At 31.4% G+C, this 18,322-nt stretch overlaps 2 protein-coding genes across 6 annotated transcripts in view; both read left to right on the top strand.

Moving 5' to 3' along the window:
• LOC115877849 (inositol-trisphosphate 3-kinase homolog) overlaps nucleotides 1–18,322 on the top strand; it is a 282,008-nt gene that overhangs the window by 2,585 nt on the left and 261,101 nt on the right. The window lies entirely within an intron of this gene.
• LOC115877848 (toll-like receptor 6) lies at nucleotides 6,969–17,791 on the top strand. 3 transcript variants are annotated; one of them, XR_004049417.1, is made up of 5 exons: nucleotides 6,969–7,196; nucleotides 7,264–7,354; nucleotides 7,601–7,697; nucleotides 14,522–17,315; nucleotides 17,431–17,791. XR_004049417.1 is itself a non-coding variant. In XM_030894172.1 (4 exons), the coding sequence occupies exon 4, from the start codon at nucleotides 14,522–14,524 to the stop codon at nucleotides 15,932–15,934; it is 1,413 nt and encodes a 470-aa protein (XP_030750032.1). In that variant the 5' UTR covers nucleotides 6,969–7,196; nucleotides 7,264–7,354; nucleotides 7,601–7,697; the 3' UTR covers nucleotides 15,935–17,791. The 3 variants fall into 3 exon arrangements, 1 of the variants encoding a protein (XP_030750032.1); XR_004049418.1 differs by lacking the exon at nucleotides 17,431–17,791 and having other exon boundaries at nucleotides 14,522–16,827; nucleotides 16,988–17,054; XM_030894172.1 differs by having other exon boundaries at nucleotides 14,522–17,791.

The raw sequence follows: 18,322 nt of genomic DNA on the forward strand, positions 1-18,322 counted from the left end.
CCGATTTTGGACTATAAGTGTATCTTCAATTCAAGATAATTAGGTATTGCAATAGAACGAAAATATACGAAATTCTTCAATCTGAATCAAACGATTTACGAATCGTTCTTGGTAGTGTTTATTATTCCAAAAAATGCATCGTTTGTTTTTCGTATTGTTATGTGTTCAACGTATTTAAATCAGACGATGTTTGAATGTCAATAGCAAAGAGTAACCGAGTGAATGACGCAAATGTAGTATCCTTATTCAAAATTAATTAGCATTCTGCGGACAGTTGCAAATCGAAGACCGTATTGGGTCGCCTTGTCTTCATTACAGAGAGGCCCCGATCCGAATTCGATGGCTTACGTCACTCCATAAAAAACAAACAAACATAATTCGTAATTAAATCACAGTACCCTACCAAATATAACTGAAAAAGTAATTCAGTTGGCGCGCCTCCAGCCGTTATACAATGGCCGTCAAAAAGTTTAAAACAAAATTATAGTACATTTGGGAAAAATGGAGTGGAAATTGAACTTATTGCAATTTTTGTCTCTTAATGATATAATACTTTATAAAATATCTACATTATGCGGGCACCCCATTAGCCAACACGTCACGCCACCCCACGCCATCCCACGCTATCACATGTGTGATGGGCGATTCGTCTGCCCCAGATCTCATGTGTACACTCTTTCCGTCATGTGTACACTCTTGCCGTCGCAACACGTGAGCTCACGTCTCATGTGGGATAGCGTGGCGTGTGGCCTAATGGCGTCCCGGCTTTAGTATTACATCAAAAATTAACTCTACCAATTCTGCCAATCAATAATTATTATATGTATCTACTATAAATTCAAAAATAAGATAACTGTCCTTAAAATATCAGTTTTATTAGAAAAGTCATTATTTTTTTAAATTCCATGATCAATTTTCAATTAAAATTTGCCATAAAGAATTCTTTCGAGTTGCTAGATAATTTGAAAAATATTGATGTTCCACATAATGCAACACTCGTTTCTTTCGATGTCAAAAGCCTTCTATCCCAACCCATGAATTGTCCTCTATTATTTATGAACTAATTAATAAATCTAATCTTAATTGAGTCCAGTCAAATTAGACAAATTGGTGGAAAAAAATCCCACAGTTTTGAAAATGGTTTTAATTGATTCTTCTAGACTTGGGCTGATGATATGTGTCAAAAGTCCCCGAAGATAGGCAACGAACTAGAGGAACCTCCCCCTTCCTCTTCCGTTAAATGTCACTTTTATGACTTTTTAGCTTATATCTCGGAAAATATGACACCTACAAAAATATACCTTTTATAGAAAAAAAACTCAGAAAATTGTATATATAAATCTCTACGAAATTGGTTGAATGCATTTTTTTCATAGGTCTAATCCTTTAAGAGTTACAGGGTTAACAAAATTAACACTGTTTCTCATATTGTATTTTCGGATTTAAAATAGAATTAGTCTAAATTTAACCTTTCATATTAATAATGGTAATATTAAGGGATCCTTATGTTATCTTTCAAGTCTTCATTGCATCCTGACTTTTTGTCCTCCATTTGCGAGCACTAGGGCACACACGACTTAACAATAACAGCAAGTTACGATAAAAAAAAGTACACCACCGCATTTAGCGCAGCTGGAAATATTGCAGAAAGTATAACCAAGAATCATGGTTTATGGTCCATTATTGCTCAGAGTTGAAGATTTCTATCCCCGCCTGCAGTAGATTTTTCTAATGTTCAAAAGCACGCAGCATTGAGGTCTGGTTCCCTGAGGTTGTATATTATGATTATTGATATTCTACATTGCACGATTCCCTCGTGTAGGTACAGTTGACATAAGTGTTAATATTTACGTATCTGCACTACCAATCCATTTCACCAATATAGTATCAGTCTTCCTTCGCAGAATTTGAAAAATGATGCTCGTATGAAAGTGCGATCTTTGAAACTTCTCTACCTATAACCTATCCATGTACTATTCAATTTGCAAAGTTTGAAACTTTCGTCATCATTTTCGGCGCCATATTGGTTCTCACGTATTTCTTGACTTGGTCCATGAGTTGTTTATATCTCTGGTTGTAAACTAACAATAACAAATTTAATAACAAAATATTAAACAATGACAAACTTATTGTAGCCTACCCGCAGTGTATACAATGAATAAATACGTCCTCTATTAATCATGGATCTTATAAGCAGGAATTCCAGGGGACAAACGAATATTGTGACTTGTTTTGCTGCTTTTTGTTCTTTATCTTTCACGATTCCTCTGGAACTTAATCTTTGCACAGTCGAGCATGAAGTTTCTAAAGCCTCCGATGCTCTCTATAAAACACGTGAATAGTTTCGAGTTAGTTATAAAATATTAAGTCACTCGGTAGTTATCCAATTACATCATAAACAGCCCACACAGTTAAAAGGGGGTTTTCCACCATTTTAGAGTTTCAAATACTCGATAATTTTTAATATGAGCCGTTGTTCTTTTTCACTAAAACGGGACGGCATTTTAAACACAAATTACATCACAAATAACTAAATAAACACAGAAAATCCCACAAGAATTTACGGGAAACTATCGGAGTCGTTAAAATTTAACGACAAGGTTGACAGTCGGCGATATTCTTTTGTTCGATTTTGGCGGGTAATACAATAAATATGATGTTTGCCTTTTTCTATTCATGCACATTAGACAAGGAAGTACGATTCTTTATACGTAAAGGCGCGTATTCATGTGAGCATGAACGCGAACGAGGCAAGGCGAGCATACGAATGGAGCGGCAAACTGCCTCGGTTAGATTCGAGGCTATTCGGCTGCCATCCGTAGCGAATTGGTACATCAAAGGGAACTTGAGTACCATTCGGTTCGTTGTGGACGGCGATTTTGTATTATTGCCTCGCGCTTCCGTTTAAATCTTTAATTCGTTAAATTTGTTTTGGTTCATGTGTTCTTGTCATAATAAACTCGTGCAGTATGAACTGGAGTAATGAAAAAACGTTAATTTTAATTAAATAATATTAAAAGCGACCCATTTTATGGAAAAAAGAGGATGCCTGGGGCGAAATTGCAGATGTTTTGGAAGAAAAGGTTGACATATTAAAGAAACTCTTAAATCATCACCTGCAGTGTTTCTTTATCTGCCGACAGTGCCGCACGCCGCACGGCTGTGAATCAGTGCCTCGTTCGCTATCCCGCCTGATTTCAATTTGCGGTTTTCAAAGTTCAAACGAGACATTCGTTCTGCCTCGCCTTGCCTCATTCGCGTTCGTGCTCAGATGAATACGCGCCTTAATGAAGGTGATCCGTATTTAAAACGGAAAAAATAATCGTATGATGTAAGAAATATAATGGACTTACGTTTTTGACACAAAATTTCAATTTCATGTGATAAACATGGATAAGAGAGAGAGAATGACAATATGTGACGAAAGACTCAAACTTCGCAAATTAAACAGTACATAACAATTTACTTCATCTAAGGATATGACTCTCCATACTTTAAAATTATCTATAGTATTCCATATTATCTGGATTTATGTGAACGCATCACGTCTAAAACTTATAAAATCACAGTATATACGCTATTTGAAGGAAAAACGTACAATGGAAAGAAATGTGTTTGTACGGATTTGTAATATGCCGGATTGGCATTGAAGTACCCAAATTTATGAAGGGCATAGTTCGGATTCGGAAACCATAAGTCCCGGAACAAAAATGTATAGAATCATTTTTATAGAGAATTTTGTCAGCTTTATTTTTATATATAGAGCATTTTCCCAGATATAAGCAAAAAAGACTAAAAAAACTGACATTTAACAACTCCCCACTCCTCGAGCTCATCGTCTATCTTCGGGGATATTTGACACGTATCAGCCCAAGTCTAGAGGAATCGTTTAAAACCATTTTTAAAACTGTGGGAATTTTTTCCACCGATTGGCCTTTTTTTAACTAATTTGACTGGGATAAAAATAGTAAAATCAGATTTAATAACAATAATTCAAACTTGTTTAGAACAAAATTATTTTCAGTACAACAATGAAATATTTAAACAGAAAGATGGGTTACCGATGGGTTCCCCAATTTCACCGTTATTCGTAGAAATATTTATGGCAGACTTTGAAAAGAAGCTATTTAAAAACAAGAGTAGTTTAATATCAAAAATAAATTATTGGGCAAGATATGTAGATGACATTTTCTGCATTTGGTCGGGCACCGAGAGAAATTTATACAGTTTTTTGACATTATTAAATTCAATTAACCCGAGAATTCAATTTACTATTGAAAAAAGTATTAATACCATCAATTTTCTTGACATTACAATTATAAAATAGTCATATAGATTAAAATTTGATATTTACAGAAAACCCACTACCACCAGACACTGTAATACACAGTAAATCACACCAATCCTGGCAAATTAAAATGTCACCCTTTCGTAGTTTAATTCTTAGATTAGTAATGTTTCCACTGAACCCAGAGAATTTTAAAAAACTGTTAAATATTATTAAATAAATCGCCATCAACAATGATATAAGTGTTCCCTTATTGATAATATGCTAAAGAAAAAACAAAAGAAAATATTAATGAAAAATTTTTATTCCGCTAATTCTAAAGACAATAACAATTATCGACTTTGAATCTACATTCCTAATTTAACTAACAAAATATGAAATAATCTCAATAAAATAGGATGTAAAACTATTAACGTAAGTAATAGAAATTTAGGTCAAATTGTATTAAATAATAAAGGCAAAACTAATGTCAAAAATAAGTCGGGTGTATATAGGGTGGATTGCGATGATTGTGATGCCGTGTACAGGGTGGGTCAAATTGGACGCTTTTAAAGGGAAACACCCTTTTCTATAGGAGATAGACGAAAACTAATATCGGTGGAGCTCAATTTTTATCAAAAATATGATGGTGAAAACCGCACATCGATATCTGTTACCGTTTCGGAGTTACGGGTTGTTTTTAAAAAATGTGCATTTTTAACAAATCGCTGTAACTTTTTTGCTATGGAAAATTTTGTATTTTCGGGAAAACATTTCCAAAGCACCTTTTTACGTAGAATTTAATGGTTTAAGCATAATTTTTTTTTAAATTAATAATTTAAGAGTTATCAACAGAAAAATTGATTTTTTATTTGGGATACCCTATATATTTTTAATTAAGTGAAAAGAACTTAAAATTACCTTTACAAAAATATAACACACTTGATAATTTGTTATAGTCCCCTTCGAAATACAGAATTTTTATAAGTTTTGCCACTTTTAACTAGTAGGCTTTGGACCCCTTATTGATGATCTGCCCCTAATGGAACTCAAAAACATATTTTTCCAGCAAGACGAGGCACCGCCACAGAACGCTGAAGTTATCACTAAATTTTTGCTGCCAATTTCGAGAATAATTGAATAGCTAACCAAGATTCCAGCCGTTGGCCGTCGAGGCAGCCCGACTTAGTGCCTGTTATCCTTAGTGGATTTTTATCTTTGTGAAGGAATAAAGGTTCTTATTTTTAAATTGCCCCTATAATCTAGACAAGAATTACAAGTATTTAGCCGTTATGCGAGGGTATCTTTTACCTCCACTGAGTTAATTAATTCCGCGAGAAATGTTCAAAAACGGATATGTCGAACACTTGTAGCAAAATCTCATGTCTTGGTTTGCTATTAATTTTTATTGTTATTAGATATAGTTTAGATGTGTTGATGTTGTTAAATATAGTTTAAATTGATATAAAATTCTGCATATCTCATTGCAAATATTATTTTCGTTTAATTGTTGCTCGCACAGCTACAATTTTCTGCACTACAGCCGGCGCCGTTCAAAGCCTACTTATTCAAAGTAGGCGAATTTTTAAGAACTCTATATCTCGAAGAGGAAAATATCAAGTATGCTACATTTTAGAAAAGGTAAAATTAAATTCTTTTCAATGAATTAAAAATATACCAGGTGTCCCATATAAAAAATCAAATTTTCTGTGGATAATTCTAAAATTATTAATTTTAAAAAAATACTAAAACCATGAAATTCTACATTAAAAAATGCTTTGAAAATGTTTTCACAAAAATACAAAATTTTTCATAGCAAAAAAGTTACAGCGATTTTTTAAAAATGCACATTTTTGAAAAACACCCCGTAACTCCGAAACGGTAACAGACATCGATGTACGGTTTTCACCAACATGTCTTTGATAAAAATTGAACTCCAGACACCGATATTAGTTTTCGTCTATCTCCTATAGAAAAGGATGTTTCCCTTTAAAAGCGTCTAATTTGACCCACCCTGTACATAGGCCAAACAGGAGGATTAAACAACATGTAAAGTCTATTAATAATCTCCAGCAAAGTTCTGGCCTCGCCAACTCATTGTATATTAAAGTCACAAAATTAATGAAAACTCAATTGAGTTACTACACAGAGAAACAAGACAGTCGCTTAGTTCCCTTGAACAGTTAGAATTACTAAAATCTGTTAAAAACGAAAATAATGTTAACGATCAACAACGATTTCTAAACATATTTTTTATTACCCCTATTGTAAAGTCTCTGAACCCGCCTCCATAATAAATATATAATAATAATTATTGTTACTAAATCTTATTTTACTATTATATTAAGATTAGATTTATTAATTATTAGTTCATAAATAATAGAGGACAATTCATAGGTTAGAATAGAAGTGAACAGGCTTTTGACATCGAAAGAAACGAGTGTTGCATTATGTCGAACTTAATATTTTTCAAACCAAACCCGAAAGAATTCTTTATGGCAAATTTTGATTTGTCAGTCAGTCAGTATATTGTTAACAGTGTTATGTATTGTTAAAAATCTTGTTAGTATAACTAAGTACTCCATACACACTCCATAATAAACGTTGTAATTCTTTTTTTGAAAATGGAGTATTAATAAAATTTTGAGATGATCAGTTCAGGATCAAATTCCTATTCAAATATCCCTCGTAAATTATCATTCGTATCGTGCCATTTTAACCTCTGCATTGGAATTCTTACAAAAAAATCAAATGTACAAAGAAACAAATTGTGTTAAAATGAAAACAAGCAAAAACATGGTATTTGTTTGATCTCCATGCCTGTACCTCCAAAGGCATTATAAAATTTTCTCAGATATTTGTATTTGTTTGTCTATTTATGTACAAATTGTCTGCATTATTATAACAGTGGTTTTTCAACCAATGTTAGGTAAGTATGATATTTTTAATAAGTGTACCTATATTCTATATTATGTAATATAATTACTGTTTTTTAGTTATACGGATAGAAGATACACATCCTGTGATTTTCATGGAATTATAATTTAAGAATTTTTGGAATAAGAAAAATTCATTAAATTACTAAAGGTAAGTTATTAGTTTATACAGTATGTCCCCTGATTGCCTTTTCAAGAGGAAAAACTTTTTTGTTATTAACATTTTGGTATACATGCATTTTCATAAAAGTTTTTGCTTGTTCTAAAATGGTTAATCCCGTTTATACTTTTCCAAATTTCTATACCGAATAAACTTAGTTCCTAATTGATATTTGAATACGTACATAATTATTTTTTGTTAAGTACCTAATTAACGGTTACTGATAATTTGTTCCAGTGTTGTGAGCGACCAAATACAATAATCAAAAACGAAATCGTTTAAATTTGTTGATGAAAAATCAAATTAGAGGAGGAGGGGAAGGAAAACAACAAAGGTGAGTTATTTTCTTAAAATTTTTAAGTAATGTACGCAATACATTTTATAAATACGATTTATTGAAGTCATTTTTAAGCTATCTATATTTAAAGTAATCCGTGACCAATTCATATTTAAGTTAAACATCCATTAAATTATGAATATTTCACGTATTTCCCAATATTTTCCAACAATTTTCTCATACCGATTTGATCAATAGCAAAAATAAATTCAAGATTCAAGCAGTTCGACGACAAGGGAGTAAACACTTGTGTCTAGCCCCATCAAGGCAACTATTAAGCTTGACCAATCATGTTAGAGTTTTTGACAAAAGCGGATGCAGAACAGCTGTGGCGTACTATATACATTTATTACAAACAAATAAAGAAATCAATGAATATCTAAAAAACAAATATAAATTAGTAAAAACCAACCGAACCCACCAAATAACCAACTAACCAATGAATTAACACCCTCCACATAACCACGCTAACCAAAGCTTAATAGTTGCCTTGCTGGGGCTAGACACAATTAACAAAGTGGTCGTTGCATAATTAAAAAATTAAATAGACTATACTATGAGAGGATAAAATATAATTTGCAATATTAATGGGATACTTTTTTTTAATAACCTAGATTAAATGTTTTATGAACATCTTCTGAAATTATAATTATGTACCATTAAAAAAATCGTTATAGTCAAAATAGCCCCAATTATGCCCCACTAGCAAAACCGGTAATTAAAACTATGCTCGCTACTGTAGTTGAACTAATCTAAAAAGTGTTTCAACTGAAATAATAAATTATAATACAAGTTAGACCTTCTGAAGATATCAAAATATTTACTTTTTTATTTTTATTTTTAGAATTTTTACAAATTATTTTACTTCCTAACACTTTTAGAATAATAATTAAATAATAAATTTTTCGTATACATACTCGCTTTTTAAACCTGTGTATTTGTATACAGGGTGGTCCGAATTGTATTCCAGAAACTTCGGCAGCATATTCTGCAGATAAAAATAAGTAAAAAAGTTCGTATAAATGTATGTCCTCAAATGCCTAGTTTCGGCTTTGGTTTCGGAGATACAGGGTGTAGAAGTTTCATTTTTATTTTGATTTTTTCCAAATAATTCGTGAAGTAACGTCAATATTTGGATAAAAATTGGTGTCTGGAAGTTTTTTGACATGAGAAATTCGATTTTGATATCAATATGACTCCTACTTGTAGAGGGCGCTATAGGAAATGGCTACAACTTTTGATTTTTAAATGGCATCCTCGGTATTTTTTTACTTTATTCGATAGAAAATGACACTCTGAATCGAATGACATATAATATGTCAACTTTTGATATAGTCACTCAAAAACAAATTGTATTTTAAATTTCAATCTAGAGTGCCATGACTGTGTTAAAAACACTAATTTTTAATCAAGGAGCCTTGGAAAAATAGATTTGATCGTCTAATGTTTTTAGTGTCTTGTCCAGGGCGGTTAATAGATGCCCAAATCGTATTTTTAATCATATCCAAATTTTTTCAAATGGAAGGAGGGTGGCTCATTAGCATATTTGGAAAAAGCATTTTTTTACGAATAATTTGATACCGCACACTGGGTATTTCGAGTCAAATTGTCGTTAAGAACCGCATGTTACAATTTTAAATAAACCATATGCCAAAATGTCAAAAGTTGACATATGATATGCCATTCGATTCAGAGTGTCATTTTCTATCGGATAAAGTAAAAAAATACCGAGGGTGCCATTTAAAAATCAAAAGTTGTAGCGATTTTCGGTGAAGCCGGAAGTAACCGGAAGCAAATGAATACGTCAATCAATCCCAATTTATGTCATATACTAACATACTCAATCTCGTTTTTTTATCTGAAAAAGTAAAAAAGTTATAGGGGTGAGCCGACTTTCGAAACGCACCCGGTATTGATATACAGGGTGGTCCGAACTGTATTCCGGAAACTTCGGCAGCGTATTCTGCAGATAAAAATAAGTAAAAAAGTTCGTATAAATGTATGTCCTAAAATGCTTAGTTTTGGGGATACAGGGTGCAGAAGTTTCATTTTTATTTCGATTTTTTCCAAATAATTTCTGAACAATCATGACAACAAAATCAAATTTCTAACGTCAATATTTGGATGAAAATTGGTATCTGGGAGTTTTTTGACATGAGAAATTTGATTTGGATGTCAATATGACTCCTACTTGTAGAGGGCGCCCCCTACATGGGTTTTAACTGTGTTGAAGTGTAATAACTTTTCGTCCGTACCTGTATAAAACTATGGAGTGAAAAAATATACATTTCTATGACTTTTTTCGTAAAAAATGTCTCTTGGTAAAAATCGCTACGAGCAACCGTTCTCAAGATATTTAGAATGAAAATAGTCAATACATGTCATTATTGACAAAAAAATAACGTTGAGTAGATAGTTACTTGACTGAAATAATAAATTTGGGAAATTTTTATGTGTTTAAATTAATCATAAACTTTTTGCGAAAAAATGATGATAAAACAGTTTCTGTTGAACTTTTGGCACAAAAACATTTCAAATGTATGATTTTAGTCTAATAACTATTTAGTCAATATGTTTAATTTATGTCAATGATGATAGGTATTGATAAGTTCGATTCCAAATATCTCAAGAACCATTACTCGTAGCGATTCTTACCAGGAGACATTTTTTACGTAAAAAACTTCGTAAATGTATATTTTTTTACTCAGTAGTTTTAAACAGGTACGGAAGAAAAGTTATTACTCTTCAAACCAGTTAAAACATATGTAGGTGGCGCCCTCTACAAGTAGGAGTCATATTGACATCGAAATAAAATTTCTCATATCAAAAAACTCCCAGGCACCAATTTTCATCTAAATATTGACGTTACTTCATAAATTAATTGGAAAAAGTCGAAATAAAAATGAAACTTCTACACCCTGTATTTCCGAAAGTAAGCATTTTAGGACATACATACACAGCAAAATAAAAACACTAAATCACCACAATACACCAAAACACTTTTACTTTTACACTGGACGCGCAGGAACTGTAAAGACAGTTTATAATCATCTGCTGATGATGCTAACATGGTTAGCGAAACGCGCGTCCAGTGTAAAAGTAAAAGGGTTTTGGTGTATTGTGGTGATTTAGTGTTTTTATTTTGCGATATACAGGGTGTTCTTTAAAGGTGGCCAACCCAACCCTTCCTGTTTCGCCGGAAATGACGACAACTTTTGATTTTTAAATGGCACCCTCGGTATTTTTTATTTATTTGATAGAAAATAACATTGTGATAATAGAATGGTTTATTATGTCAACTGTTGACATTTTCAATAAAAAAATAGCATAAATTTCAATCTAGAGTGTCCATGGCTATGTTAAGACTAGGGTTGCCAACCGTTCTCCTATCAGAGGACAGTCCTTTTTGATCTTGATATTGTTTTCTTTTCTCTGACTTATTGAAAAAGTCCTCTTTTTTACACACTAAATCCAAAATCTAAAAAATTACTGTTATATCTATCGCCACAATGCTTAATAAAATTTTTAATCTGTCCACAATGTGTCAATATTTTTGAGAAAATAAGAAATACATCATCTGCATAACGTTTACATAACTTTTCGGTAAATTCTTGACAACATTTGGGCGAGGTTTTAAAAAATGTTTCGCCTATGGAGTTTTTATACCTTGGTTAACACTATGAACAACTGACTTGTATGGAGAATTAATTATTTTTGCTGTACTGAAAAATGGTATAAAATGAAATACACTTATAAGTTATTTTTATGCTAAATTTAATATTGCATCACTGCAGTAGAGTACACAGTATATGCAAGATTCAGAAGCCAACCAATGCAAGTTAAATCAACAATCAATAAATAACATTTTTATTTATTGATAGAAAAGTAAAACTGAAAACAACATACGTAATATTAAAAAACAAATTTGTATCACTTTTGGGTAGTTTTTAAACCTCATTTTCTGAATGCAATTGTTGATTGACTGATTGGTTTTGAACCTTCCATTATATTTGTAATACAGTACTTTTTTTCTAAAAATATAGATAAAAATGACATCTTTATTTAAAACATCTGCACATTTTGTGAGACACCAAGTCTAATAATTAATACAGATACCTATTCTATTAGCCCAGTCAAATTAGACAAATCGGTGGAAAAAAATCCCACAGTTTTGAAAATGGTTTTAAATGATTTCTCTAGACTTGGGCTGATATGTGTCAAAAGTCCCCGAAGATAGGCTATGAGCTCGAGCAGAAGGGAGGGCTTAAACGTCACTTTTATGATTTTTTAGCTTATATCTCGGAAAATATGACACCTACGAAAAAATCTCTATACCGTGGTGCGTCTCAAAAGTGGCTCACCCCCTATAACTTTTTTATTTTTTTGAGATAAAAAAACTAGAATTGGTATATTAGTATACCTATAACATAAATTAGTATTGATTGACGTATTCAATTGTTTTTGGTTCACTTTCTGTTTCACCGGATTTGATTTTTAAATTGCACCCTCGATATTTTTTTACTTTATTCGATAGAAAATGACATTCTGAATAGAATGGCATATCATATGTCAACTTTTGACATTCTCGCTTAATAAAAAATCGTATTTTAAAATTCAATCTAGAGTGCCATGGCTATGTTAAAAACACTAATTCTTAATCAAGGAACTTTGGAAAAATAAATATGATCGTCTAATGTTTTTTCGTGTCTAATCCTGGCCGGTTAAAAGATGCTCAAATCGTATTTTTAATCATATCTCATTTTTTTTCAAATGGAACAAGGGTGGCTCAGTAGCATATTTGGAAAAAGCATTTTTTTTACGAATTATTTGATACCGCACACTTGGTATTTTAAGTCAAATTTTCGTTACCAACCGCAAGTTATAATTTCAAATAAACCACATACTAAAATGTCAAAAGTTGACATATTATGATATATTATTCTATTCAGAGTGTTATTTTCAATCGAATAAATTAAAAAAATACCGAGCGTGCCATTTAAAAATCAAAAGTTGAAGTCATTTCAGGTGAAACAGGAAGTGACTGAAAACAATTGAATACGTCAATCAATCCTAATTTATGTCATCTACTAATATGCCAAATCTCGTTTTTTTTAACTGAAAAAATAAAAACGTTATAGGGGTGAGCTACTTTTAAGACGCACCCGGTATAGAGAATTGAAGCCCAGAAAATTCTCTACGAAATTGGTTTGGTTATTAGTCTAGGGGAATCGTTTACAACCATTTTCAAAACTGTGGGAATTTTTTCCATCGATGTGCCTTTTTCTAACTAATTTGACTGGGGTATACAGGGTGTTACAAATTGGTATCTCGGTAACCGTAATAGATACGAAGATGGTTAAATTGGGGCAAAGTTGCGCCTTGGGATGTTCACCAAAATTCCATCAAAAAAAGTTTTAAAAATTTCAAGGATTACTGATTTTTTTGGAAAAAACGGTTAAGTTAGGTTAGGAAAAATCGGATTTTTTTGAAAATCAATTTTATTTTTTCCTGTCGTTAGTTTTTAGAAAATCAAAAAACTAATTGCACTTACTCATAGCCACTTTATTAGGGCTATCTGATAGTATTTTTAGATTTTCAAATTAGCTAATAATTTGTGAGATACAGAGGCCAACTTAATTTTTTTAAATACGGACCTGCATTTTTTATTTCAGATTTTGAAAGAACTCGGTCTCCTAAGTACAATGATATGCCACACTTTATACTTTTTTTTTGTTTTGGACATTTAAACACAAAATTTATTTAAACTAATTTCAAGTCCGGTTCTGTTTTTTAAATATTTACAACAATATTGATAAGCCTTCAAATTTAACTATGACGTGGGGTAAAACATTGAATACAAAAAATCAAATTCAATAAAAAACATAATTGCATTACTTACGTCACTTGTAAAAATGAAATCAATATTTTTCAACATTTACAATAAAGAGTACAAAATGCATTCGGAAGTATAAGAAGATATGTTGAAAAAGCTATAAATAAAATTGAAAGAATAATAAATTTGTGTAATAGGCAAGGTGGTAACCCTTTCGAACATGTAGTGCATTAGAAACAAGTTTGTAGAAGGTGATTTATTTATAATAACTACGATTAATATTATCCATATTGTTAGATCGTACACTGAGAATTTCAAATTCACAATAAAAAAAGTTAACATAATATCTTTAAATTGCTGAGCTGGATATTATTTATTCGGATCTTTCAATTGGCTCGATTTTCCTAATTCAATGTTAATTAGCGCTGATCAATATTGTTGCAATGAATATAATCAGATTAAATATTTTAAGAAACCAGGGTCGGACTTGAAAATATTTAAAAAAATCATTATAAATAGTTTTGTTGTTGTTAAGGTACTCAAAACAAAAAAAAGTATAAAGTGTGGCATATAGTTGTACTCAGGAGACCGAGTTCTTTCAAAAACTGAAATAAAAAATGCAGGTCCGTATTTAAAAAAATGAAGTCGGCCTCTGTATCTCACAAATTATCAGCTAATTTGAAAATCTAAAAATACTGTCAGATAGCCCCAATAAAGTGGCTATGAGAATATGCAATTAGTTTTTTGATTTTTTAAAAAGTAACGACAGGAAAAAATAAAATTGATTTTCAAAAAAATTCATTTCTTCCAAAAAACTTAGCAATCCTGGAAATTTTAAAAACTTTTTTGATAGCATCTTGGTGAACATTCCAAGATGCAACTTTGCCCCAATTTAACCATCTTCGTATCTCTTACGGTTTCCGAGATACCAATGCTCGTAGCTCGAATTTGTAGCACCCTGTATATATATTGTTCTATTTTGTTTCAGATGGATTTACTTCTACTCCTGTTATCTTTAATTTTAATCTGTGTAAATGCACTTAAAATGTCCAGTGAAAAAAAAGAGTGTCCTGTAGCTGATTGCAAACAAGCATGGAGAAACTTTCGAACAGATATTGAATATAAAGAAAATACCCATAGTTTTAATCCAAGTAACGCTACCTATCTAGGAAATCGCGTAAACATGAGTGGTGCTAATCTAAGTAATTTTATGTACCTTGGTCCTAGCAATCTATCCCATAAGCTCTCGTGGCTAACTGAAGACCTCCTTAAAAATGATGAAGCGGAATATATTACCGCATTAGATCTGAGCTATACGTATATCAGTACTATATATAATGATGTTTTTGCCCAATTCCCTTGTTTGACTGATTTATATTTGTACGGAAATAACCTTACTAAACTCCATGAAAAATTGTTTACCGGCTTGGACAATCTCAAAGTTTTGAATTTAAGTAGTAATAGAATTGCGTCTATCAACAATTCAGAGACATTTAGGCCTTTAAATAAATTAGAAATTTTAGATTTGTCTAAAAATAATTTGATAAAATTGAGACTTGAGATGCTCCTTTATTTAGGAAATCTAAGACAGATATTTTTAAAGAGCAACAAAATTAATGAAATAGTCCCATTCAATCCGATCCCAGATGATTCTGAGAAGTCTAGGGTCTATCATATTACTTATCAATTGAGAGATCTTAATTTAGAGTACAACCGCCTGGAAAGAATCGACATGGCAACATTTTTCAGATTTCACTTGTTAAAGCGGATTAGTTTGATTCGAAACAATATCTGTGACTTAATTTTTTACGATGGCATTACCTTTCCCCATGTAATCTATCTGAATATAACTCACAATAGTTTACCTGGTTTTGATGCAGAAGGCTTTAGAAAGACGTTTGAAAATAAAGATGTATTGGTGGATTTTAACGACAATCCGATTCTTTGTGCCTCTAGACAAATCTTGTTACCGGCTCTGAAGAGGTTAGATGTACGTATACGAGAATTTGAGGTAACTTCACGCCCGTATATGTTATGTAAAATTACATATGGGGAAAATAATACTCTTCAGTATTTGATGAATGGAACCTACCATATTCCGCGTTCGGCGCAACTTCAGTTGTTTTCTACTGATATTACTAGGAGACTAAACAGACCGTATATCTCTGTAGAAAATGGTATTTTTTTGACAGCAGTTATTTTTATTATCTTTGGTATAACATTTACATTTTATATTTTAAGTGGCCATAACATTCCAAAGTGGTGCAAGCCCAAACCTGTCGTGAAAATCCGAGGAGATTTGTTATTAGACTTATGTCCCGAAGTTTTGCGGCCTCGTAGATTAAATGACCGGTCACGTAGATTAAATGACCGATTAGGTCACGATGACGTGCCAATATAAAAAATTATATCATTACTTTTTAACTTATTACTAATCCAATTAATTAAAATAATTTTCGATTACTGATGCGTTTTCGCGCAATTCCTATGTACAGTAAGTCTCCGAATTGTCTTTATAAGAAGAAAAACTTTTTTATTATTGACAATTTCAGAAAAATACTAATTAAGGAAAACATGAAAATATTGCTGAATTTTTTCAAGTCCTAAAAGTCAAAACGCGTTTCTGTGGTAATATTTCTCCCAATTTTTATAAAAAATAATTATCTTGATTAATTAATTACTTATGCTATTCTTATTTTATTAATTTGTCAAATTTTGCCTACCCTGGCTTGATTTGCACTGCATGCCAATGCCACATTAACTGTCGTAAGACAAGTGCGTTGTTTTTCTTCTACTCAAATTTTTAATAAATTTTATAATCATATAGATAATTAATCCAAGTGTTTTAAACTCATTATTACAAATAACCTGAAGTAGCAACACGCTTAAATCCATATATTTAACATTATTTATGCTTTAAAAAGTATTTTGATTCTATTTTGGTATTGGTACAAGAAAATAATGAGCTATTATTATAGAGATTTCTTTCAATTGGGTTTTTTGTTGACGTGTTAGTGATTGTTTTTTACTTTATTTAGGGTCATAATAAAACCCTTCAGAGTTTAGATATATCCGTGAATATTGTGTACATCGATGATGTTTCCTTTAATTACCTGGTTAGTTTAAAGAGACTAGTTAGGTTATAACTATCTAACGTATATTTACCGAAACTATATTTTTCTTCATTTGTCAAAAGTTTAAATTTTTCAAGCAACTATGTATATGGTTGCATTTTGATTTGAGGTAGGCATATTCGAGTTCGCTTTTTTGGGACTACTCCTTTGAATTTTACAGGTTATGAGGATTTGATTGATTTTTTATTTACCGAAACTATATTTTTCTTTATTTGTCAAAAGTTTAAATTTTTCAAGCAACTATGTATATGGTTGCATTTTGATTTGAGGTAGGCATATTCGAGTTCGCTTTTTTGGGACTACTCCTTTGAATTTTACAGGTTATGAGGATTTGGCAGAGAGGTTTAGGGATATTAGGTGCAGGTATATGGATATGACTTGGATATGACTGAGGAGGAAGTTAGACCTCTTAATCCAACTTCACTAGAAGGTATATTATAATCGTATTACCATTATTATGACTCTATTTATTGTTGCGACTGTAATATTCACTTATATTCTAATATATTGTGATCATCTCTTCCTCATTTGAGAACCAGCACTGTCACGAGAGAATAATTAGGTTTATTATTTTCGTTGCATACAAAAAATATTCGTGAATATTTTTAGTAGTGAGAAAATCTTAAATGATATATTAGCTTTGTTCGGGTTCTTGTTATTACCGATTCTGAACCGTCCTAGAACTCTACAGCGCATGTGTAAATGAAATAATATCTTCATATTTGCTTCTGCGCATGCGTATCACAGTTCTAGGGCGGTTCAGAATCGGTGAAAAGAAAAACCCGAAGTAAGCTATTTATTTTGAAAGAATATCAGTTGACAAAATATGCACATTACGCCGAGGATTTGACAAAATATACCTTTGATTGCACCCTTAGCTTTGTTTTATTTTTTATTCAATAGATACGGAATAAACTAAATTAACGATTATAATTAATGTTAATAAATAATATTAATATAATAAACGTTCTTATTTACTAATATATTATTATGACTGTTAGCTAGAAATATATCTACAAATTAAAATAGTAAATTTGTAGACATACTGTAGCATAATTAAAATATTATATTTTATAGACTAATACGTTTTTTTGTAAATGTATTTTATTTTTATACAAATTCTTTGTCAGTTTTAATTATATGTATTTTTGCTAACTTTCAGTGTTTTATTTCTATTTTATTACTTTTTATGGTAATTGTAAGTTCGGCACAATGTAAAAGTAAAATAAAACACAAATTCACCACAATACACCAAAACGCTTTACTTTTAAACACAAGCATAGACAAATGACATAAGTTTAGGTTGGAAAGTGCCCATATAGCCCAGTCAAATTAGAAAAATCGATGGAAAAAAATCCCACAGTTTTGAAAATGGTTTTAAATGATTTCTCTAGACTTGGGCTGATATGTGTCAAAAGTCCCCGAAGATAGACGATGAGCTCGAGAAGAAGGGAGGGTTTAAATGTCACTTTTATGACTTTTTAGCTTATATCTTGAAAAATATGACACCTACGAAAAAATACTCTATATAGAAAAATGGCTCTTTATTCAAAATCTGAGCTAGATAGGTATAGGAAACCCTAAAATAGTTTGAAAGAGCATTTGAATCTGCTTCGATTTATTTAAAAAAATACAGGGTGTTTTTTTTGTAATAA

Source organism: Sitophilus oryzae, unplaced genomic scaffold (genome assembly GCF_002938485.1).
Source record: "Sitophilus oryzae breed Bouriz unplaced genomic scaffold, Soryzae_2.0 scaffold_1499_pilon_pilon, whole genome shotgun sequence".
Taxonomy (NCBI): Eukaryota; Metazoa; Arthropoda; class Insecta; order Coleoptera; family Curculionidae; genus Sitophilus; species Sitophilus oryzae.

Coding starts and splice junctions, on each gene's coding strand:
- LOC115877848 (XM_030894172.1), top strand. CDS start 14,522: ATGGATTTACTTCTACTCCTGTTATCTTTAATTTTAATCTGTGTAAAT.